At 43.4% G+C, this 25262-nt stretch overlaps 1 protein-coding gene across 6 annotated transcripts in view; it reads right to left on the bottom strand.

The window, feature by feature from the left end:
* LOC129832189 (A-kinase anchor protein SPHKAP-like) overlaps positions 1 to 25262 on the bottom strand; it is a 139020-nt gene that overhangs the window by 28695 nt on the left and 85063 nt on the right. For 2 of the 6 annotated variants that reach the window (XM_055896047.1, XM_055896043.1), the window contains exons 1-3: positions 8127 to 8437; positions 3831 to 3933; positions 1998 to 2108 (exon numbers count right to left, since the gene is read on the bottom strand). In XM_055896047.1, the coding sequence (XP_055752022.1) occupies positions 1998 to 2108; positions 3831 to 3933; positions 8127 to 8161 (249 nt within the window). In that variant the 5' untranslated portion in view covers positions 8162 to 8437. Of the gene's footprint in view, positions 1 to 1997; positions 2109 to 3830; positions 3934 to 6617; positions 6890 to 8126; positions 8438 to 25126; positions 25226 to 25262 lie in introns of those variants that run through there. The other 4 variants (XM_055896042.1, XM_055896041.1, XM_055896045.1 and 1 more) reach the window with 4 other exon arrangements.

Consider the following 25262-nt stretch of genomic DNA (forward strand, 5'->3'; position numbering starts at 1 on the left):
GAAAATAAGCAAGTTCAGGTCGTTCTTCCCTGTTTCAGTCTGTTTTCTTCCATTTGGTGCCTAACGAACACAACCCAGGTGTCATCCTGCAGTAAGTCAGTTCCTCGCCTGCAGATGGCATGTTTAGTCTATTCTTCCTCACTGGGGCTTTTTTATGATGCCTGTATGGGACAAAGCTGACGTGTATGCTCCCTCCCTCTGAAGTGTTTAAACCTAAAGATGAATGGATGACTCTGAGAGCTGTGAGTTTCAAAACAAGAAGAGGGGTGTGTGTGTGTGTGTGTGTGTGTGTGTGTGTGTGTGTGTGTGTGTGTGTGTGTGTGTGTGTGTGTGTGTGTGTGTTTGGTAGTGTGTAGAGAGAGAGAGAGAGTGAAACTGGGAATACTTTTGGTGTTGATGGATGAGGTAAATAATAGTGATAAACTCTCGTGACAGATTATTAGTGAATGCAGTATTTGGTTCTGGGGTCTGAGATGAACAATGATATAGATCTCATCTCTACAAGTGTTTAGAACAGGATCGGAAACATAACTCTGTAACATTGTAACTAGCAGAGCAGAATTAAAGGTGCAGAAGACTTTGGTTCCAAAGTGCTTACCCTCCGTCAATGTGTTCAGGGATTTGATGGAATTCACTGTGACTATCTCAGCTAGGTAACATTTCTGTTCACTCCATGCATTAAAACATGAAAGAGTGATCAAAGGTGACAAGACCTAGATTTGGTGAGGAGTGACAAGAGAGAACTTACAAGCTTTTATCTTATCACTTTGAGCTCCTGAGTGCATAGTCCCTTTTCCTTCCGGAGCCTTCCACACACACATTCCTGTCCCTATTCAGGAATATACAGCACTGTAATTGTCACATCCTCAACCAGGTGGTTTGGCCATATTGTCTCCATCGAATGAAATTAATGGACAATAAAGATATCACACTTTGTGAAACTGAAAAACCCAGGATGACATATCAATGTCATCAACTTAGCACTGTGTGTCCAAGACAATTTCCCTTCAGGGACAATAAACTTGATCCTATCCTCAACACGACCTCTGACCTTAACTTAAATACATCTGCTGCTGCTGAGTGTGTAATCAATGACAATCACATTGCGTCAATGATTCCATAAATGAACCAAATGAATACACTAATAAACCAACCCTTCCCCCGCTCCCCAACTGAAACCCGGAGTAAACAAAAACCATATCCCATCACGCATATTAAATCTGCATTCCAAACACTCACTAACACAGACCCTGTTTACTCCTGGCCCAGGGTCTGTAATTAACTAAGCTGATATGGCCAAAGGCCTATGACTGTGATAATCCTGGTTAACAGAAGGGTGTGAGGGGAATCAACAAACACACAAGCACACCCCCAAGCGCACACACACACACACAAACTCTCTCTCTCACACACACTTCTTTTAAATTTTGAATGATTAGTTGTGTAACCCGGGAAGAGCTGAATTGCGAATTGAGAGGCTGAACAATTTGTCACCGAGGTGAGGGGTGACACACACACGCTCGCGCGCACACGCACACACACACACACACACACACACACAAACACACACACACACACGCACACACACACACAGAGAGGCGATGCTACAGGAAGATGGTTGCTCGCATAAAACACACCAGGGATTTATGGGATCTGGACACATTGTGTAAAAATGTCACTGGCTCATTTCCACACACAACGGGAAGATTAAAAAGCTTTTTAATCGATCCAGAGCTTGGAATGAGACTGAGGGAAAGGACAGACAGACGGAGTGATACCTTTGTTTTCTAGTAAGAACACCAGCCCCAAGGGAGAAGTCCTGTGCTACAAAGTGCTATAAATTGGATTTGATGGCAGTCAGATAGTTACAAATTAAAGAATTCAATAGGATTTTAAAATCATCCTGATGTGCCGGCTAGCCTGTTTTGCATAAAAAACTGTACACACATGGCACACACACGCACAAAAGCACACATGAACACACACATACTACTCACCGTATTGCTTCTCCCCTCAGCGTCATCCTCCAGGAGGCCCAGCCTGCACAGAGCCTTCTCATTCCTCAGCCAGTACTCCGACGAGTCCAGCACACTGCTACTGCACAGCACCTGGAAGACCCAGATAACACACAGTCTTACACACAGACACCACTGAACTCTTTATCAGAATGTATAATATAGGAAAGTACATACAAATACACATACGCTCGGGCGCAAGTCCCCCATTCACCTTCAGCTGACAATCTTAGTGTTTACCCTCTGGCTATAAAGATCTCTACAGGCCCTTTGTTCAGGAGGTGCTCTGTGGGACCTTGCTCTGTAAGAGGGATCAATAGCCTGTCAGTTAGCCTATTTACTCTCCACATATTTACTGTGTTTTTACTCTTCCCCCGCGGGCTGTTTCAATGGACCCTATAGGTGCCACGTCCTGTTGACCTGTGACTTTCAATGACACTAAAGAGTCAAGAGTTCCTTAAGAGTTATTGATTATTTTTGTATTGGGTAAATGGTGCTGGAATCCCTCAGGAGATACAACAGGATATTCTAATCATAATCTGTAAGATAACTTTGAAATGTAACATTTCACATACATTTATTCTGAAACTGCCATCCTAATTCATCAGCGATTGAATCATCTCTAACCAATCAGAGTATCAAAGCCAATGACTTTAGGCTCTGACCCAACCCATCGGTTTCTGGGACATATCAGAACGGTCTGAATGTGTTCCCATTCTATAAGAAGGAATGGGGGATACCTAGTCAGTTGCACAACTGAATGCATTCAACTGAAATGTGCCTTCCGCATTTAGCCCAATCCCCCTGAAAGCAGGGAGGAAAACAAATCCGGGAAAAGAAACGCTAGTGAGCTTAGCGTTTGGCCAGAGAGACGTGGATGGGTAGGGGCTACAAAACAATAGCGAATACAATCATTTCCATTGTGTATTTGTAGGCTGACGCCATCATGCCCCCTGTCCAGTCTCGCCCCGGTGTTGTCCATCTGCTCTGGGCCATGGCCAGGTAGAGGTGACTCGCACTCAGGTGGCCTCATGGTCATGACATCACACAATTTGGCAGAGCTTGGAGTGAGGGCAGGGTAGTCTTCATTAGGCCCAAAACGGGGAGGTGCTATTTCAATTTTCAACTTTCAACTAATAAATGCTTTAGTTTTTCTACGATGTGAACATAACACAGCTCTATACAGGTGCTTGAGCAGGTGCTTGATATCATCGTAAATATTCACCAGCAAAAAAATTAAGACTGTGTAATAATATTATTCTACCACATGTATCTTATTAAGACAATATTTTTTATTTTCATGTCTTTGTCAAGACAGGCGACCTGACCTACAGTTAGGGTTAAAATGTTGTCTTTATAAATATACACTTGGGAGCCATACAGTTTTGTGTCATTGTGCAGAGACTTCCATTACAAATACTACACACAGTATTATTTTTGTATGTTAGGGACAGAGCGGCGAGTCTCAATGGAAGTCATTTAACTTGACGACCCGATTACTAATGAAGTAACTGAACAAAAAGCAATATTGACTGACAATGCTGCTTATTCTAGAGAAAGGAGGGGGAGCAGAACTGAAGAGGTTGTCATCTCCCCTGAGACCAGTGTTATCTGCCATTTCACTCATTGTCTCCCTGACACAGTGAAATGATAAATCAAACTAGAATACCTAAAACTCCAGGTCCAGGCCCTCCATCATTACTGCCTGTTGCAATGGAACAAACTCTCCCTCACCAGGGAGAGGGGGAGACACACACACACACACAAATATTTACCGGACATACACACCTACACACACCATCCCCCTGTATTTACCTTCTTGCAGGCGGTGACGGAGGATCCCAGGGTGCTGTCTGTGCTGACTCCTTCGGCGTCTCCCGACTCAGAGCTCTCGAACATGGCTGACGACTGGAAGTTACTGCAGGAGAACAACGTGTGTCTGTGTCAGGACCAACTGAACACTGCCCAATGCTCCAGGGCTCTGTATGGGCTTTAGAGAACCTATTAGCCTATGGGTGAACACCCTGGCCTGGCGACATGCTCCCTGACATGCCCACTGCCGTAAAGCACCAGCCATTATAGAGTTGCAGGAAAAGAAGAGAGTAACACAGCAACTCTGAACTTATACCAAAAACAAAGGCAAACTCAGCCATAACATTTGTCTTGAGGTGCTTCACACAATCTATGGTGATCGTGGGTATGTTTACAACCAATACAGAATGGATTAAATAAATAGTTTATCTGTGATAAATAGTTTATCTGTGAATAATTATCTGTAATCTTAAAGTTAACTTGGAGAAAAAAAAGCGCCAGATTTATCATCAGAAGTTTGCATTAATTAGGATAAAAGTGGCACATAAAAAAGAAGGGAGGGACATGAAGACCAGAGAGCCAGCTGGCTCTGTGATCATTACTTTCATGGTAAATTAAAAGTATTTCATTTTGACACTTGTTTAAATTAGGGATTAACCTACTTATGTGTGTCTACATTGTATCTTCCCCAAGGTAAGTAAGACCCTTCCTTTGAGGGGAAGTTTGCTGTGCAACCCACGGACCAAAATACTCAATCTCTATAACTGAACCTCTATGAAATAGTGTCAAATTTTTATTATACCAAATTGTAATATTGTTATAACACAGCTATACCAAGGTCACATACACTGTTGAGTGCCAGCACAGTTAGTTCAGTGGTGACCAACAAAAACACTGGATGGCCATTTTCACACATGGCATCATGTACAGTACCAGTCAAAAGTTTGGACAACCTACTCATTCAAGGGTTTTCTTTATTTTGACTTTTTTCTACATTGTAGAGTAATAGTGAAGACATCAAAACTATGAAATAACACATGGAATCATGTAGTAACCAAAAAAGTGTTAAACAATTCCAAATATATTTTAGATTTTAGATTCTTCAAAGTAGCCACCCTTTGCCTTGATGACAGCTTTGCACACTCTTGACAATCTCTCAACCAGCTTCATGAGGAATGCTTTTCTGACAGTCTTGAAGGAGTTCCCACATATGCTGAGCACTTGTTGGCTGCTTTTCCTTCATTAAGCGGTCCAACTCATTCCAAACCATCTCAATTGAGTTGAGGTCAAGTGATTGTGGAGGCCAGGTCAACTGATGCAGTACTCACTCTCCTTGGTCAAATAGCCCTTACACAGCCTGGAGGTGTGTTTTTGGTCATTGTCCTGTTGAAAAACAAATGATAGTCCCACTAAGTTCAAACCAGATGGGATGGCGTATCGCTACAGAATGCTTTGGTACCCATGCTGGTTAAGTGGGCCTTGAATTCTAAATAAATCACTGACAGTGTCACCAGCAAAGCACCCCCACACCACCACACCACCTGCTCCATGCTTCACGGTGGGAACCACACATGCAGAGATCATCCGTTCACCTACTCTGCATCTCACAAAGACGCGACGGTTGGAAGCAAAAATCTCAAATTTGGACCGATTTCCACTGGTCTAATGTTCATTGCTCATGTTTCTTGGCCCAAGCAAGTCTCTTCTTATTATTGGTGTCCTTTAGTAATGGTTTCTTTGCAGCAATTCGACCACGAAGGCCTGATTTACAGTCTCCTCTGAACATTTTGATGTTGAGATGTGTCTGTTACTTGAACACTGTGAAGCATTTATTTGGGCTGCAATCTGAGGTGCAGTTAACTCTAATGAACTTGTCCTCTGCAGCAGAGGTAACTCTGGGTCTTCCTTTCCTATGGCGGTCCTCATGAGGGCCAGTTTCATTATAGCGCTTAATGGTTTTTGCAAGTTCTTGACATTTTCCAAATTGACTGACCATCATGTCTTAAAGTAATGATGGACTGTTGTTTCTCTTTGCTTATTTAAGCTGTTCTTGATATAATATGAACTTGGTCTTTTACCAAATAGGGCTATATTCTGTATGCCACTCCTACCTTGTCACAACACAACTAATTGGCTCAAACGCATTAAGGAAAGAAATTCTACAAATGAACTTTTAACAAGGCACACCTGTTAATTGAAATGCATCCTCATGAAGCTGGTTGAGAGAATGCCAAGAGTGTGCAAAGCTGTCATCAAGGCAAAGGGTGGCTACTTTGAAGAATCTCAAATCTAAAATATATTTGGATTTTCTTAACACTTTTTTGGTTACTACATGATTCCATATGTGTTATTTCATTGTTTTGATACCTTCACTATTATTCTACAATGTAGAAAATAATAAAAATAAAGAAAAACCTTTGAATGAGTAGGTGTGTCCAAACTTTTGACTGGTACTATATGAAATCACTCCCAGGACCAAGTGCATTTGTCCTCTACATCACAGTAATGTATTTACAATGGTCAATGCAAGAGCTCAGCACATAATCCCAAGATACTCTGTCATTCACCAGGTGCAAATCTGGAACTGATCCCAAAGGTAACGTGCTCTTCTGGACATGCAGCTTAGCCTTGTGCCACAATCACAAACAACACCCTGCTGTAACTCATTTCACATATGTGACCCATGAATTGTATGGCTATTATATGCCACACACAAAGAAAACAGAAATGAATCACCACAAAATAGAGACAATTGAAGTCAGAATATGCTAAATCTTTAGTTTCACTCACATCCGCGGCTCCGTAGGATAACTGATTCCTGAGAATGACCTTTCCATATGAAGATGGTTAGCTTGACGGTTGGAAAATCAGTATGCACATTTTGCGCGCTGCTGAGCGCTCGGGTCTCATCCGATCCATGTTGAAGCCGACACACATTTCATCTTCTGGTACAAGCGGTACTCTATAATGTCTCATCATTATGATAGGCTCATTGCCTCCGGTTTGTAGATGAGCCCGGTCACGGCGGCGGAGGCAAGGTGGGCGATACAGTAATATCGACACTTAATCATGAAGAGATAAGCAGATAAGCAGGTTCAGCTCGTGGCAAACTGCAAATGCCCGATGTGATGTACCAAATGTTAGATTTCATATAGGCTATATCTGAATCGCTGTTACAACTCGTCTTTTCTGGTGCTCCTACATTTTATGTTGTGCTCCTAACTTTTTAAAGTTGGGAGCACCAGTGTTACTAGTTATATAAAAAAAAAAAAAGAACCCTGACTATGAATGACGTCTTACAGGGCTTCTGTAAAATTCATTAACATTTAGGTTAGGTGTTGATTCTGGGGAACACATATAACAGGCACTAATTTACAATATAGCCTACGTTTTTAGCTTGGCTTTTATAATGTAGGCCTACAATATAAAAGCTAATGACTTACGCTATACTGTAAATTAGTGCACATATGTATTATGGCTTAAGCCGACAGACAGACCGACAGACAGAGAACAAGAAGAACACAGAGAAGGGGGGTGAGTTGGCTGCATGCTCAGTGATGTGGGCTGGTGTGGATAAAATGCCAAGGCATTTCTTGACACAGTCTGCCCCTGGCAAACCGATAAAATGAATGCATGAAGTATTAGGCTAATGCATTGATTGACATTTGTCTTTAGGCTACTCTGTATTGCGCACTGAAGTGAACCGAGATGGTTAGGCTGTGTCTCCAAATGCATGGCACCGCACACGCAAAGTGGGCATTTTTGGTTAGCTGCACGACACAATGTTTACACAATTTTTTCATCATTCAAATAACCATAACACATTTTAAAAGTAGTATAGGCTATTAAAATCAACTGTTACGCAAACTACGTAGGCAGATGAAATGCATAATCTTTGGCAAAATGTAATTCCATGTATTTGGTTAGATTACTGTAAATCTTATGTTTTCCTGTTTCAGTTATTCATTTTTCCTAAGGTCCTCTGAGTCTACCGCTCAAGAGCTTGAGCACAGCACTTGTTAAGGCTACTGCTCTGTGCAAGCTGTGCTGATACAGGCTACTGTACTAAAAATACTGAATTTGCACAAAACATTGTCGGCGTATTTTGGTTACATTATTGCAGTATTGTAATTTACACATAAGCAACCAATTGCATTGCAACGAAAGAAAATAAAACATGTAAAATAGGCTAACATTTATTTGCAGTCAATACGGGACCATTCAATTGAAGGGTAATCTGCAATTTGATAAAACTCTCACAACAGTCGCCGTAACCTATTAATTAACACGTTAACATACCTCGGCGTCTTCAGAAGGCACTTAGCACCGGCCATCCCGTCCAAGATAAGCTACCGGAGCCGGAGTTTGTATGTCCCAGGTAGGAGAGAGCGTAGCAATGCAGCGCGTCGCTGTCCGGAGGACACTCTCCTGTCCAAATGCACATCCCCGACAGAGGAGAGGATAAATTCCAGTGCTACCGTGACGTTACCGTGACTTCGGGCGAGTGTCTGTACTACGGTCGTTAACAGCGTGCAGCCAGGAGCAAAATGACAGTCCGCTTGAAGAGGCGCGGGAGCATTTCCCAGCATATATATCAAAACATACACGCGCGCAAAGACACGCAGACACACACTCTACATATTCCCCTTAAAAGGAAACGAGCTGCTGTAGATAAAATAAGCATTCTCTACATTTTCATAATTGGCACAAAATATATCCACTTTATCTTATTAAGCTATTGGTTGGAGGCTGAACTATTTGTATTTGTATTTATTATGGATCCACATTAGCTGCTGCCAATATTCCTGGGGTCCAGCGAAATTAAGGCAGTTTATCCAATTTTAAAAACATTTTTCACCATCCCCTAACAATATTAGATTGCTTTACAGTTCTAATATTATTTCACATGAAACAGTGTTAAGACAAGGTCACACTCAAAAGAGGTGTCTAACCTCAAGTGTATTTTTCTTTAAAAAAAAGTTGAACAAAGGACAGTTTCATTAACCCACTGGTGTCAGTATAGTTCTCGGCTCCTGCACCACAACAGGCAGAACAGGGTCAGACAGACCAATGGGTCACACAGGGTATTGATCAGTTTTGTCGACCAGGATATGCCCTATACCACAACAAGTCGTGACCTAGACCTGACGCCAATAGCTCTGATGGAAAAGCAGCTTCAGAAGGCCTAGAATATCAGAATAGCCTATCCGTGTCAGACAATATCTCATTGCTTGATGTCACTCAATGTAGATAGAAGATGAAGCTAAGGCTGCCTTCCAGAGCTGAGACCTTGCTGATACCTGACAGATCTTACAACGCCTGGATAGGTATTTTAAGTATCAGCTAACTGCATCATCTGTTATAGCCATTTGTCAGTCGATGACGTGACACGCAACCATTGGTTGTTGCGTCACCTCGCCTTAGCTGTGTAACGCGGCCTAAGGATTGTACGTGGACACGTGGCAATTTGATTTTCATACATAGATGAATCCTAATAAAAAGCGAACCTTCCCTCCTGTCTTTCCCGGATGTTCACATATCATTCACTTTATAAAGACGATAATGGCGCCTGCGGAGCTAGGGTGTCTATTTGTCAGGGTGACTGCAATTTTACCCCTCTTCAGATGTCTAAAAAAATCCTCCCCCTATTTTTTCCCATCACACAGACCCATTACCTTGATATAATGATCAGTAGAGGAATTCTGAGAAAACGACATCTTCAGGATTCTTTATGAATACCAATTGGTACTTCAGTCACCCCAACAGCGCAGGCAGGGCAGCCATAGTGATATGAAATATTGCTCTCTTTACCCGATGGCCACTGCAATATGGCCCCCCTCTCCTCCCTGCATTAGGAGATCTAACCGAACTTTCAGGGTAATAGGACCATTAGTCTGCAGAGGGAGGGGTGTATGTGTGTGCATGTATATATGTGTGTGTGTGTGTGTGTTGATTATGATGTAGAGAGCAGGGCCTAGGATCCTGACAGGCTGCAGCTTGTTTTACTGTGTATGTGTTAGAGTAGTGGGGGTACTGTAAATGTGTCACATACTGCACATAACAATATAATTGTAAGTTGTGACATATAAGTTATATTGACAAATATTGTACTGTGAATGGATGTTCAATGTAGGCTGCCACAGTGCCACAGGTAAATCCTGAAAGATTAATTGTGAGTCCCTAAATTCATCACTCTCCCAGCTGTATGTTGAACTTCCATAGTCCTCAGGCTGCATAGAGGACAAGCAGTGTGAAGTGGCTCACCTTGCTGTTCCCCTCTGGGTAAGTCATTCTCTCTCTCTCTCTCTCTCTCTCTCTCTCTCATATATATAAATCGTCCCTAGTCACCTCATCTCGCCTTTCACTCAAGCACACACCACACTCCCATCTACTCTGCAGGAATAGTAATTTTCCTTTCCCCTTATTACCAAAGACAAGTGGTCCAACTGCAGTAGACAGAGAAGTTATTGTAAACTACAAGTTCATGTAGCCCTCAGTCTCCCTTCTCTTTCACCTGCAGAGGACTGGACTAGTGCTACACACTCTGCTACACAAGCACCATTGTGACCAAACATACACACACACACAGGCACGCAAACACACACACACTCACAGTGCACTGCGACACCGCTTCCACCATGCCAAATAATTCCTTGTGATTCAAGGCAATACATTCTCCATCATTCCCTATGACTACTACCTCTCTATCAAATCACATTTTATTGGTCACATAGACATGGTTAGTAGATGTTAATGCGAGTGTAGCGAAATGCTTGTGCTTCTGGTTCCGACAGTCAGTAATATCTTACAAGTAATTTAACAATTCCACAACAACTAGCTAATACTGTAACGGCAGCCTTCCCTCTCTTCACTATAAGAGAGGGTGAAACAGGGGTCGGACCAACACGCAGCGTAGCCAGTGCTCAACATGTTTAATTAAACAAAAACTGAACACTTACAACGAACAAAATAACAAAACGTGGCAAACCGAAACAGTCCTATCTGGTGCAGAATACAAACACAGAGACAGGAAACAACCACCCACAATCCCCAACACAAAACAAGCCACCTATATATGATCCTCAATCAGGGACAACGATTGACAGCTGTCTCTGATTGAGAACCATATTAGGCTGAACACAGAAACAGACTAACTAGACACACAACATAGAATTCCCACCCAGCTCACGTCCTGACCAACACTAAACAAGCAAAACACATAAGAACTCTGGTCAGGACGTTACAAATACACACAAATCTAAAGGGATGGAATATGAATATGTACATATAAATATATTGATGAGCGATGACCGAGCGGCATAGGCAAAATGCAATAGACGGTTTAAAATACAGTATATACAAATGAATGAGTAATGTAAGATATGTAAACATTATTAAAGTGGCATTATTTAAAGTGACTAGTGATCCATTTATTAAAGTGGCTAATGATTTGAGTCTGTATGTAGGCAGCAGCCTCTCTGTGTTAGTGATGGTGCACCTGTACTGATTGATGCACCTGTACTGACCTCGTCTTCTGGATGGTAGCAGGGTGAACAGGCAGTGGCTCGGGTGGTTGTTGCCCTTGATGATCTTTTTGGCCTTCCTGTGACATCGGCTGCTGTAGGCGTCTTCAGCCTCCTGAGGTTGAAGAGGCGCTGTTGCGCCTTCTTCACCACACTCTGTGTGGGTGGACCATTTCAGTTTGTCCGTGATGTGTACGCTGAGGAACTTAGAACTTTCCACCTTCTCCACTACTGTCCAGTCGATGTGGATAGGGGGGTGCTCCCTCTGCTGTTTCCTGAAGTCCACAATCATCTCCTTTGTTTTGTTGACGTTGAGTGAGAGGTTATTTTCCTGACACCACACTCAGAGTGCCCTCACCTCCTCCCTGTAGGCTGTCTCGTCGTTGTTGGTAATCAAGCCCACTACTGTTGTGTCGTCTGCAAACTTGATGATTGAGTTGGAGTCGTGCATGGCCACGCAGTCATGGGTGAACAGGGAGTACAGGAGGGGGCTGAGCACACACCCTTGTGGGGCCCCAGTGTTGAGGATCAGCAAAGTGGAGATGTTGTTTCCTACCTTCACCACCTAAGGGTGGCCCGTCAGAAAGTCCAGGACCCGAATGCTGAGCTGTAATTGATGAACAGCATTCTTACATAGGTATTTCTCTTGTCTAGATGGGATAGGGCAGTGTGCAGTGTGATGGTGATTGCATCGTCTGTGGACCTGTTGGGGCGGTATGCAAATTGAAGTGGGTCTAGGGTTGCAGGTAAGATGGAGGTGATATGATCCTTAACTAGCCTCTCAAAGCACTTCATGATGACAGAAGTGAGTGCTATGGGGCGATAGTCATTTAGTTCAGTTATCTTTGGCTTCTTGGGTACAGGAACAATGGTGGCCATCTTGAAGCATTTGGAGACAGCAGACTGGGATAGGGAGCGATTGAATATGTCCGTAAACACACCAGCCAGCTGGTCTGGACATGCTCTTGAGAGGGTTAACACGTTTAAATGTCTTACTCCCGTCGGCCACGGAGAAGGAGAGGGGGGTCCACAGTCCTTGGTAGCGGGCCATGTCGGTGGCACTGTATTATCCTCAAAGCGGGCAAATAAGGTGTTTAGTTTGTCTGGGAGCAAGACATCGGTGTCCGTGACGTGGCTGGTTTTCTTTTTGTAGTCCGTAATTGCCTGTAGACCCTGCCACATACGTCTATCACAATCCCTACTGCTTTCTCCAGTCATGTTTCCCTCCAAACAAACACCTCTCTCAAACACCTTTCTCTCAGTCAGACAGGTGTTAGTATTCATGACACAGGCATTTCCTGTTGGTAAGTATAGCCGTTTGTATTCAAACACTGCTACTTCTTGTTGTTCACAGGCTTTGTGTCCTCTCTGCCATTAGCCGGGGATGTCTGTCAGTCAGACCAGACATGTTGTCCTCTTCACAGACAGACAGAGTGGCAGAGTGGTCAGATCATTAGACTGCATTTGCTAGCAGTTAGCGCTGTCGCTCGCATTCAAATCAGTCAGTGAGTGTTGTGAGTGACAGCTCTGTGTGTGTGTGTTTATGTGTGTGTTAGACCATGAGTGACAGCGGTCACCTGCAGGCTGACAGTCATACAGTCATACAGTCATACAGTCATACAGTCATACAGACAGACAGACAGACAGACAGACAGACAGACAGACAGACAGACAGACAGACAGACAGACAGACAGGGTGTGTGTGAACACTGGGGTGTTCACCTAGGCCTTTTAGAATTACCCAGGCCACAAGTATGCCCATTGGCCACTCATACAGTACATACCCAACACAACTGACACTTCTACCCTCTTAGTAAAAAGGGTTCCAAAAGGGTTCTTCTGCTGTCCTTATATGAGAACCCTTTTTGGTTCGAGGTAGAACTCTTTTGGGTTTCATGTAGAACCCTCTGTGGAAAGGGTTCTACATGGAACTTAAAATTACATATGGGGACTGCTGAATAACCCTTTTTCTAAGGGTGTACTGATGGTCTGGCTCAGAGTAGACAGGACACCATGTATTTTCTCTCTCTCTCTTCTCTTTCTCTCCCTCTCTCTTTCTCTCCATATTTCCCCTCTGTTTACCGCTATCCTTCTCCCTCTTTCTCCCTTTCTCTCTTTCTCTCTCCATCCCCATCCCTTCCTCCCTCTGTTTGTTTATCTGTGTCTCCTAATCCCACAGCCATTTAGAGGGAACAATTCCATCAGGTCTTTTCTTTTAAAAAAAGATAGAAGGAACAGCAAAGATTAAAGCAACCACTCAAATCATCTCATCCCCATCATCAACACAGAACCACATCAGAATGAGCCAGTAGGAGCAAAGCATGGAAATCAGAAGAAACCAGCCAGAGAGTGCTCTCACTGTCAAAGCCCTGTCACAGATGAGCTATTTTAAAGCTTGCCTGGTTACAAAACAGGAACGCACGATTGGAGTAGCGGTTGGAAAAAATATGTGTACATGCAAAAAGGAGAGAGAGAGAGGCAGAGCGAGAGAAAGAGGTAGGGAAGACGCAGAGAGGGAAGAGGCAGACAGACAAATTTATATCGAGAGAGAGGTTGAGAGAGAAAGATGCTAAAGGCAGAGAGAGAGTGAAACAGAGAGAGATAAAGGCAGAGAGAGAGTGAAACAGAGAGAGAGATAAAGGCATAGAGAGAGAGAGTGAAACAGAGAGAGAGATAAAGGCATAGAGAGAGAGTGAAACAGAGAGAGATAAAGGCATAGAGAGAGAGTGAAACAGAGAGAGATAAAGGCAGAGAGAGAGAGTGAAACAGAGAGAGATAAAGGCATAGAGAGAGAGTGAAACAGAGAGAAATAAAGGCAGAGAGAGAGTGAAACAGAGAGAAATAAAGGCAGAGAGAGTGAAACAGAGAGAGATAAAGGCAGAGAGAGAGTGAAACAGAGAGAGATAAAGGCATAGAGAGAGTGAAACAGAGAGAGATAAAGGCATAGAGAGAGAGTGAAACAGAGAGAGATAAAGGCAGAGAGATAATGAAACAGAGAGAGATAAAGGCAGAGAGGGAAAAACAGAGAAAGAGAGACTGCAGTGCTTTCAGAATGAGTCTGAGTGGTTGTGACACAGACAGAAATATTTATGGAACATTAGGAATAGTGAGGGTTTGACCCTTCACCCCTGGGACGAGAGGACACACAACACATGCTACAGTAAAGGAGAGGTTACGTCACCCACAGCTAAGAAAAATATTTTACTGGGTGGTGAGTGACTTCTCATGGCATTGGAATTTACAGTAATGCTGTACATTTAAAGATCCAATGCAGTGATTTTTATCTCAATATTAAATAATTTCTGGATAACAATTGTGAAGTTATGAAAACGATGATAATGCCCTTTTAGAGTAATAGCTATTTGAATAGACCACATGAAATTTCAGCCTGTTTTGGTGGGACGGAGCTTTGGCCTGCCTGGTGGCATCACCAGACGGTCAATTAGTTAATAGACCAATAAGAAAGAGAGTTCCAAACCTCTCTGCCAACAATAGCTAGTTTTTAGTTTTCCCCTCCCCACTCAGACCACACCCAAACAGTCCTAGCTAAATTCTTGTTTGACAAATTGCTCTTTGCTAAGAAGCTATTTTTGTTTATAAAAAAAAAGATTGTTACTGTGATTGTTTTCAATTAAAATGGTCAAAAAGACACAGGGTTATCACGTTTTTGACTGCACTGGGCCTTTATATGATATTGTCATAAGGTGAATGCACCAATTTGTAAGTCGCTCTGGATAAGAGCGTCTGCTAAATGACTTAAATGTAAATGTAAATGTAATATTTAGCTTTCATCAGTTAGAAAAGATGGAATACCAGAATATGTAGATGGCTACACATGGTTTGATTTGGTTATTGTTTTGTAGGCAGATAATGGTTGTTTGTGAAAAATAGTGTAATTTAAGGATGGGAAACAATAATAAATAAAGAATTGCACAAGTGCGTGTGTGTGTGTGTGTGTGCGTGCGTGCGTGCGTGCATGCGTGCATCTTCCTGCATATTTGTGTGTATGTTTACACATGTATGTGTGTGTGTCCGCATTAGTGCCTGTGTGTATGTGTGTGGCCTTGCTTGTTAGAAAAGGATTTGTGACTGCTTGGATTAACAGGAGTGTATTAAATTGGCTTTTATTTCCATCACATCTCTCCAGTTGATGTGATCTGGCTTGTATCCCCTCATCAAAAGACAAGAAGAAGACTTTATTAATAAGAGTTTTACAATGGAGTGTCGTGTGTGTGTGTGTGTGTGTGTACGCACCCTGGATGGAAGATTACACTGATAGGCAAGACCGTTATGGATATTACTGACATTCCAATGACTGCCACACTTCGGTCTCAGATTTCTCTGAGAACGATGTACATGGAGGAGAGAAAAACCATTCTACGCAGAGTTCAATGATGCATGAAATCGGAGCTTCCCCGAAAGATGGACTTTAGCATATTATTGCCATTCTATCGATTTCACACCTATCAAACACACACACGAACGGTGGCAGGGAACAGTGCATTTCAGCATGACATAAATGGCACATAGGGGCTCATTGACGTAGCCGCAATTATGGCTGATGACATCATTAACCAGTCTAATCACGCTACCTCTCTGCAGTTATACCTGCTCATTCACATGATTGGTCTTCTGCATCTAGTCACCTGTTTACGTAGACTAATGAGTAGAGGATGTGATTAACAGAGATGATAATTATTATTATTAGAATCATATGGAGAGGTTAATGAGGGTCTGGGTGAGGGGTCTCTGCTGACATTGTTGCCACTATTGTACATAGAGGTTAACACAGTGGGAGGGTCAACTTGATTTCACAAGCTCAGGTCAATATTTGACATTCATCCAATGGCCTGTCTGGGGAGGCAGTGGGACAGGAGGTTGGAATGTGGGGAGTGTTGGCGGTGGGTATACTTGGCAGGGGGTGGTACTGTAAATGGTGGAGTTACATTAGGAGCTGTGGAGTGTTGGTGGGTAAATAGTTGTACAGTGAATGAGATGTACAGTGTGTGCAGTACAGTGGCAGTCAGAGGGGTGGGTGGTTGGAGTCTTGGCAGTGGGTATAGGGGATGGTAAAGGAAGCAGGTTGCCTTACGGTAGTGGCTGGTGACAGCCTAGGCGGTGGCCAAGCTCAGTCAGAGCCCAGAGTCAAGCCAAGTCAGGACTAGTACGACAAAACACTAGGCTACGTTGCTAATTTGAGACTCTGCAGTTTGTTTGATTGATTTTCTTGAAGAGTGGAGGAGTTAGCTGAGGAGAAGACACAGAGCTCTCTCTCTCCCACTCTATCCCTCTCTCTCTATCTGTCTCTCTGACTCTGACTCTGTCTCTCTATATCTCATTCTCTCTCTTTCTCTCTCTGTTCGGGCACTGATTATCGCCTGTCCCCTTTAATCCTCCCAGGATGCCAGAGAAATGAAGGAGGAAGCTTTTAGTCTACTTAATCCTAGACACCACTGTATGCACACTACAGTGCCTTCAGACAGTATTCACACCCCTTGACTTATTCCACATTTTGTTGTGTTACAAACTGATATCAAAATTGATTAAAAAGCTATTTTCTTCTCACCCATTTACACACAATACCACATAATGACAAAGTGAAAACATGTTTTTAGAAATCTTAGCAAATTTATTGAAAATGAAATGAGAAATATCTCATTGGAGGTGGATGTGTCACTTCAACCTGAAAGCTCTGACATGATGTCACCACTGCCCTTGACTCTAAGCGATGTTGTGATGCTATTTTTATTGACTTGGCCAAAGCTTTTGATATGGTAGACCATTCCATTATTGTGGAGAATTGGTGTCTCTGAGGGGTCTTTGATCTGGTTTGCGTACTACATCTCTCAAATAGTGGTGTGTAAAGTCAGAACATCTGCTGTCTCAACCACTGCCTGTCACCTGTCTTCTGAATGTACATCAGCAACATATCTCAGGCAGTAGGAAGCTCTCTCATCTATTTAAATGCAGATGGTACAGTCTTATACTCAGCTGGGCCTTCCCTGGATTTTGTGTTAAATGCTCTACAACAAGGCTTTCTCAGTGTCCAGCAAGCTTTCTCTGCCCGTTTTAATATGAACACCTCCAAAACATACAGTACCAGTCAAAGGTTTGGACACACCTACTCATTCCAGGGTTTTTCTTTATTTTTTTACTATTGTAGAATAATAGTGAAGACATCAAATCTATGAAATAACACATATGGAACCATGTAGTAACCAAAACAAATATTTTTTATATTTGAGATTCTTCAAAGTAGCCACCCTTTGCCTTGATGACAGCTTTGGTTTTGGTTAAGCTTTGGTTACTACATGATTCCATATGTGTTATTTCATAGTTTTGATGTCTTCACTATTATTCTACAATGTATAAAATAGTAAAAATAAAGAAAAACCCTTGAATGAGTAGGTGTGTCCAAACGTTTGACTGGTACTTTTGCTCATGTGGTCCCCCATTGGTGTGATTACTACCTCTGAGGGTTTAGAGCTTGAATTAGCCACCTCATACAAGTACTTGGGAGTTTGGCTAACAGTACACTGTCCTTATCTCAGCACATATTCAAGTTGCAGGCTAAGGTTAAATCTCGACATGGTTTCCTCTATCGTAATTGATCCTCTTTCACCTCATTTGCCAAACTAACCTGATTCAGATGACCATCATACCCATGTTAGATTACGGAGACGTTATTTATAGATTGGCAGGTAAGGGTGCTCTCGAGCGGCTAGATGTTCTTTACCATTCGGCCATCAGATTTGCCACCAATGCTCCTTATAAGTCACATCACTGCACTCATACTTATGTAAATGAGATATGTATGTATTTAATTTTCAATACGTTTGTTAAAATGTCTAAAAACACATTTCACTTTATCATTATGGGGTATTGTGTGTCGATGGGTGAGAGAAAAACATCTATTTAATCAATTTTAAATTTAGGCTTTCGGTCAATTTCTCACTTCTTTGTCATTGAACATGTTAAATGTGAGAAGTCCTTTGAGGCTATAAACCCGTAACAGGGCTCAGTCTGCAGTTCAGAACCTCATCAACTAATCATTCAGCGATCAGTTTCTAAGCTGAGGAGGAACCACGCTAGGCGGCCACGCAGAACTTAATTAAGGTTTAGAATTAACACGGAAACCAAATGGAATAGCAGGTTGCTTTGACTCCGCAATTAAATGATTGTCATTCTAACAGGCTGCCTCCTCTTTCCAAAAGCAGCCCGTGGTTTCATTATGCTGCCGACTGTGTAGTAATAAGGATGATGAAGAGAAAACGGAATGCTCCCTTTAACCAAGCTCACTAAAATATGTAGTGTCCCAAATGGCACCCTATTCCCTATATAGCAATAGTGCCCTACTTTTGACCAGGGTGCATAGGGCTCTGTTCAAAAGTAGTGCACCACATAGGGAATAGGGAGGCATTTGAGACGTAGCACAGACACAGCAAATTAGGCTGTAGTCTTTGAATGCACAGCGAAAACACATGGTAATAAACATGTCTGAAATGTGACACTAACGTGCATAATTGCAATGGCATATCAGACCGTTCACATTCTGGAAAGAAGAAAATAGCTTTCGGTTCCAGAGAGGAAGTGCAGCTGGGATGAGGTACAGCCGATCTCCCGTTATTATCATCCAGCCGATCCACCCGTTATCATTCATCTAATCAGGAACTATTTCTTCATCAGTACATGTTTGTGCTGCTGCTGCCTCCAAACCCCATCCTTGGAGATGGATGTAATATCCAGTATACACCAGCGGTGTGTGTGTGTAACTGTGCGTGTGTATGTATGTGATTTGTGTGTGTATGTGTGCGCGTGTGTAGTTTGTGTGTGTGTGTGCGCGTGTGTGTGTACGCGTGTGTACACATATGTGTGTGACCTGACTGACATGACCTGGTATCTGTTGTTAATACAGTATAGAGTGAGTCACTGTGCTCGCCTTAGAAACCTTTAATGTTGCCCCATTTACAGAGGTTTCTGAGGGAGTTATATATTTATTAGCAGGTTGCTTTAAAGTCAACAGGACGAGTCTCACTGGTAGAGTAGATTTAAAACATGACAAAGTAATGGAATAGTCATGTTTACAAGCAGGTGTTTTATTCCCAACAAGCTCTCACAATCTCACATCAGAATTAGACGTTCTTCAATGTTTCTCAAATGTAAAATTGAGTCACTCAAAACGTCATATTTCGAAGTGTTTCGTTACTTCACTGTATCGTTTCAAGGTCACGTTTGGGCATGAACAAGCAACCTTTTGGAACCAGAAGCACATGCTTACGCCCATCCACGACGCACTAGCAAAACCAGTCTACTTGAAGGTAACAGAGCTCACTGTTGCCCCTAGTGGCCGGTTTCCACGTAATCTCCCGTCGTCCTCAGACATGGATGGACCTCGAATACTGACTTATATCACGGGTGTCCTGCCTGTTTATTCCACATGGCACGACATGATGATTTCTACCTCGGTCTCCCTCTGTTTGAAAACTGTGGTAAGTCATCCACATCCTCTTCCAAATGCCTTTGTAAACATGGCCATCAGACATGAGCCCCCCCCCCCCCACACACACACACACACACAACATCCCACCTACAACTGCTCCAATGCAGCTATCCCTTGTCCCCCTTCTCCTCCAGTAGGACAATTGTCACATTCCTACCGTCCAACTACCTAAACGCTCCCTTGCATGATCACCTGCCCGCCCCGCCCCCTTCCCCTTTATGTCTCCCAGTGGTCAGTCTCTCTGCAACCTGCAGCAGAGGCACTCTGCTCACTGTCCATCGATCCCACCTCTACTCTGATTAGTGGGACAGACAGGGTTTGTTTTTGTCAAAAATCTCCCCGAGAGAAATAGGGTGGTGTATACAAAGCCGGTGTGTGTGTGTGTGTGTGCGAGAGCATGTGTCTCCGTGTGCATGTGTGTGGTAGTTGCTCTGCCCTGACTAAAGTGAGCGTTCCACATGAATGCTGCCCAGAAAGAAGAAGCTTAGAGGTGTCAAGTGCCGTCGGATGGGAGGGCCACTGAGTTTTTTACAGGCAACAAGGCAAAACAGAATTAAGCAATCGACAGAGAGCGATTTGACTCTGTCCCAAATGGTCATATTCCCTATTACGTCTCTGGTCACAAGTAGTGCACTGCTGTATATTGAATAGGTGCCATTTTGGACGCGGACACTATACACTACCATGGACCACTAGCATGAAAACTATCCAGAATGTGGGATTAGGCTTTGAAAATGGGTCTGGATATTAAAAGGGTTTATTTTAGAGTCCTGAGGTGTGTTACATTAATTAGTTTCCTTTTACAGATAGTAGAACTCATCCAGTAGGCTGTAGTGCTCTGAAAGGCCTGAAGAGTCATTCACAAGACAATAGTGAGAGATTAGTCTGAGCTAGAGAATGGTGCTGGAGGTCGCTGGAGGTCACAGTCTATTTGCGTGTTTGTATTTGTGTGCACACACACACACACACACACACACACACACACACACACACACACACACACACACACACACACACACACACACACACACACACGCCAGCCTGAAATCTGATCAAGCATTTTTCAGGAGAGGAAATGACTCTAGCCTATCTGAGGCAGATCGAAAACAAGCAGGCCCATCCCTTTTTTCTCAGGTGTGTCAATGACATGTGTCTTAGGAAACAGGATAGAGTATTCCACTAGCCCTCTCCAAGACTTAATTAGCAAACACTGCTCAATTATTAATTGCCTGTTATCAAAATTGTGATGAATTAAGGCCACAGTGAATGTGCGGGTGGTGGATGTCTGGAAAAAAAATCTGTCTCAATGCTGTTTTCCATTGGACACGTGCTGATTAGGGTACAAAACAACAGCACAGCCAGAAGGGGTGAATTAAAGCCCAACAGAGACATTATAGAACTAAAGACTTCCATAGATTAAAAATTCATAAAGAAATGGAAAAGTCCTAAAATGGCGCTGGTCATAAACAGTGTGATCGACGTTGTTCACCGTGCAGGAGAGAGGGAGGGAGTGGAGCTAAATTTAGCCACAGTTACTGCCGCATGCATCGCGTCGTACGGTGAGAGACTGATATTCCCGTTTGTTAGTATCATTTATTAAAATCTCGTGACAGCGCCATGACTACAGGAGAGGGGTCTTTCCATTCTCGTTGCTCAGGAGGCATGAAATCAGACAGCACAGCGAGTCCGTGGTTGGATAAGACACACACACACACACACACACACACACACACACACACACACACACACACACACACACACACACACACACACACACACAGGGAGTGAGAATATTAATCTGAAGGGAACATCTGTCCGACGTGGCCCTGTTCTGTCCTCTAAAGAGTTACGTTTTCCATCCACCCTCCTTTAGTTTGCTTTGTTTACGTTCACTTCCTATTGTGTGTTTGTGTTGACATATTCTATGGGTCTAGTAATGTGTATTGTCCACGTCTCAGTGCCTTACTGTAAATACATACTGAATTCTCTTTTCTCAGCAAGGGAGTAGGTTGGCTAAATGCAAACTCTCAGAGGCACACATTTATTATGAATTCAAATTGTAATCATGTTCTTGGGACTGAGTGTTGATCTCTGTAACTTGAGAGAGAAGGGAGAGAGAGACAGATACAACACTGTATATAGACATAATATTACATTTGAACTGTCTTTTGTGAGTGTAATGCTTACTGTTCATTTTTTATTATTTATTCCACTTTTGTTTATTATCTATTTCACTTGCTTTGGCAATGTAAACATATGTTTCCCATGCCAGTAAAGCCCTTAAATTGAACTTGAATTGACAGAGACATACAAAAAGAGTGAGAGAGAGAGAGAGCGAGACAGAGACAGAGAGAGAGACACACACAGAGAGAGAGAGAGAGAGAGAGAGAAAGAAAGAGAGAGAGGAGAGAGGAGAGAGAAGAGGTGAAAGGATGTCCTTCAGTGAAAATACTTACTCGTCGGCTGCAGCCTCTGGGCTCCAGTGTAACAGTGTGTTAAACATGTGCTCTACCTGCTACTGAGGATCAGTGTGTGAGTCAGAGTCCGAGTCAGTGTGCTGTGCGCCAGGAGCAGATGTCCAGAGCCTGGGCTGCCCAGGCATCCTGCTGTCTGTGCAGGCCGCTCAACACAAACTGTCTGCTTCAATAGAGATATGGACTTTTTTTATCAGATCAAAACTACTAAGCATCTGCTAGGGAGTGTGTGTATGTGGGGGGGATGGGGGCGGGACATGTGTGTGTGGAGATTGTGTGTGTGTGCATGTGCAAATTTGTGTTTGTGCATGCACACTTGTATGTGCCTGTGTGTGTGTGCCTGTGTGTGCCTGTGTGTGTGTGTGTGTGTGTGTGTGTGTGTGTGTGTGTGTGTGTGTGTGTGTGTGTGTGTGTGTGTGTGTGTGTGTGTGTGTGTGTGTGTGTGTGTGTGTGTGTGTGTGTGTGTGTGTGTGTGTGTGTGTGTGTGTCCAAGCATCACTCTTAACTGCGATATGAGCCTAGCGGAGCTTGGCTTACTTCAGAGGATCACTAAACCAGAGACGGACCCAAGCGAAGCGACGCGCCAGTGTTAGTACCTATACACAGACACACTCATCTCATTGCCCGACATGCAAACCCAATATAAATTCAACGAGGAGACATTAAAACCTCAATCAATAACAGTCTAGACAGATAAACATAAAACCTGATGTGAGAGGATAAAAGACAGAGGAGAAAGGAGTGAGAGACAGAGAGAGAGACGGCAGGTAGCCTAGTGGTTAGAGCGTTGGGCCAGTAACCGTAAAGGTTGCTAGATCGAATCCCCTAGCTGACAAGTTAAAAATCTGTCGTTCTGCCCCTGAACAAGGCAGTTAACCCACTGTTCCTAGGTCGTCATTGTAAATAAGAATTTGTTCTTAACTGACTTGCCTGGTTAAATAAAATAAAAAATTAAGATTCAGAGAGAGATGATGAAGTAGAGAGAGAGAGAGATAAGACAAAGAGAGATAAGACATAAAGAGAGATAAAACAAAGAGGGAGAGGACAAGCTCTGACTTACAGCTGGTGCTGAGCAGGAGCCCAGTGCAGCCAGTCACATCTCCTCCTGATTACTGTAAACATTCCCCATCATGCCCCCAGGACACTGATTGCACACCTACACACTTACCCAACCAAACCTCCCCGGGCCCCTTCTAACTAGGCCTCTCTCCCCCCAAAACACCCTGTTTGCCGATCCAGCTAGGCAGCCCTATCCCCTGGCTCTTCTCATCCACAACCCTCCTACCCTCCCTCCACACCACAGGAGGTTGGTGGCACCTTCATTGGGGAGGATGGGCTCCTGGTAATGGCTGGAGCGTAATAAATGAAATGGTATTAAATACATCGAACAAATTGTTTCCATGATGCCATTCCATTTTCTCCGTTCCAGCCATTATTATGAGCCGTCTTCTCCTTAGCAGCCTCCAATGCTCCACACGACTGGGGGTGCAGGTACAGGGGCCTGCAGTTGGTACCAGTTCCCTTGGATCACACGCTACAAACATTGATGCTAATGTTTCCTGTCAGACATGAAGCGGCTCACTCATCACACACTCACGTGACAATCAGGGAGAAAGGGACCTTTACACCATCGTTGGTTAAGATCATAGTGTACCTCGTCTCCCAAATGACAGCAGAAATGATCAGATACTCAACAAATAGCTAACACAAATAATGTCAAATATCTCAATAACCTATGTTGAATGAGTCGATATCGGGACAAATTTAATTACCATGTGATATCTACAGTATATATTTTTGAGTCAAATCAAGATATCTCTGGATATGGCCCCTTTCCCAGTGGTGGCTTAGCCTATCATCAACACACCTGTCTCTGCTTCTCCTGTTTCTCTACGGTGGTGAGATATACTCACATCCCATTACCCAATGATCCCCCAGAACAGACAGGCATCAGTGCCATCATCAGCGCTGCTTACACCTGTCCACAATAACCACAGTCTTCCTTCCTCCTCCTTAACAACCCTAGTCCTGCCTTTGTCTGGGTCTAGGGATGTGTGTGCTCAGTCAGCAGACATGCAAACAGACAGACAGGCAGCCAGCCAGACATCCAGACAGGCAGGCAGGCATTAGCATTTTATGACCCACCTCTGCCTCAGCACAGAGAACTGCTGGCCTTATCATTATCGCTCTCCCTCTCTCCCTCTCCCCCTCTCTCTCCCTCCCTCCCCCCCTCCCTCCCTCCCTCCCTCCCTGAAGTAGCTTTGCCTGGTCCATGATGAATGGAGGCAATTTAGGGCCCGGTTCAATCAGATCCGCATAGCTGATGTTTTGATGTTGTCGGAGGTAGAACTGCATTATAGAGCTTTTAAATCCACAATGGATCCCGGCATTATACTTAAGCTGACATTGCCATTGGATGCACGGAGTCGCATTGAGATAAATCCCATGCAGCCTTGTTTACAAGTTCGAACACTGGAATGTGAGATGTAATCGACCCCTCAATGAAGCTGATAGAACTCCTCATTACTTAGTTGAATGATTTTCAATTTGAGCATCACTGATGGAAGGCCTTAATGTAGTCATCATGCCCAGAGAGCGATGCCATAGGTGGACATAGAAAGTACTCCACCATGTGGTGTGGTGAGGAAGTTTGCCTATACCGAACACCCCAAACTCTCAGCTTTCTAAGTTGTTTACCTTAAAGGTTGTGTTCTGGATACTTCGGAACATTTCAAATCCTGTGAATCACACAATGCAGACTGTCATCCACACCCACACAGTCGAGCAGAGTGTTTCTCTTACCTCTCAGTGAAGTTTCTGAGCGCAGTGAAGAGTGACAATAGCATCTCTTAGTTCTTGTCTTCCTTCCTCGCCTGTTTCTGCTAGTGGGGGGTTTTCTGCCTGCAGAGGGAAATATTCAAATATAAATATAAAATAC

The sequence above is a fragment of the Salvelinus fontinalis genome, chromosome 33, assembly GCF_029448725.1.
Source record: "Salvelinus fontinalis isolate EN_2023a chromosome 33, ASM2944872v1, whole genome shotgun sequence".
NCBI classification, from domain to species: domain Eukaryota; kingdom Metazoa; phylum Chordata; class Actinopteri; order Salmoniformes; family Salmonidae; genus Salvelinus; species Salvelinus fontinalis.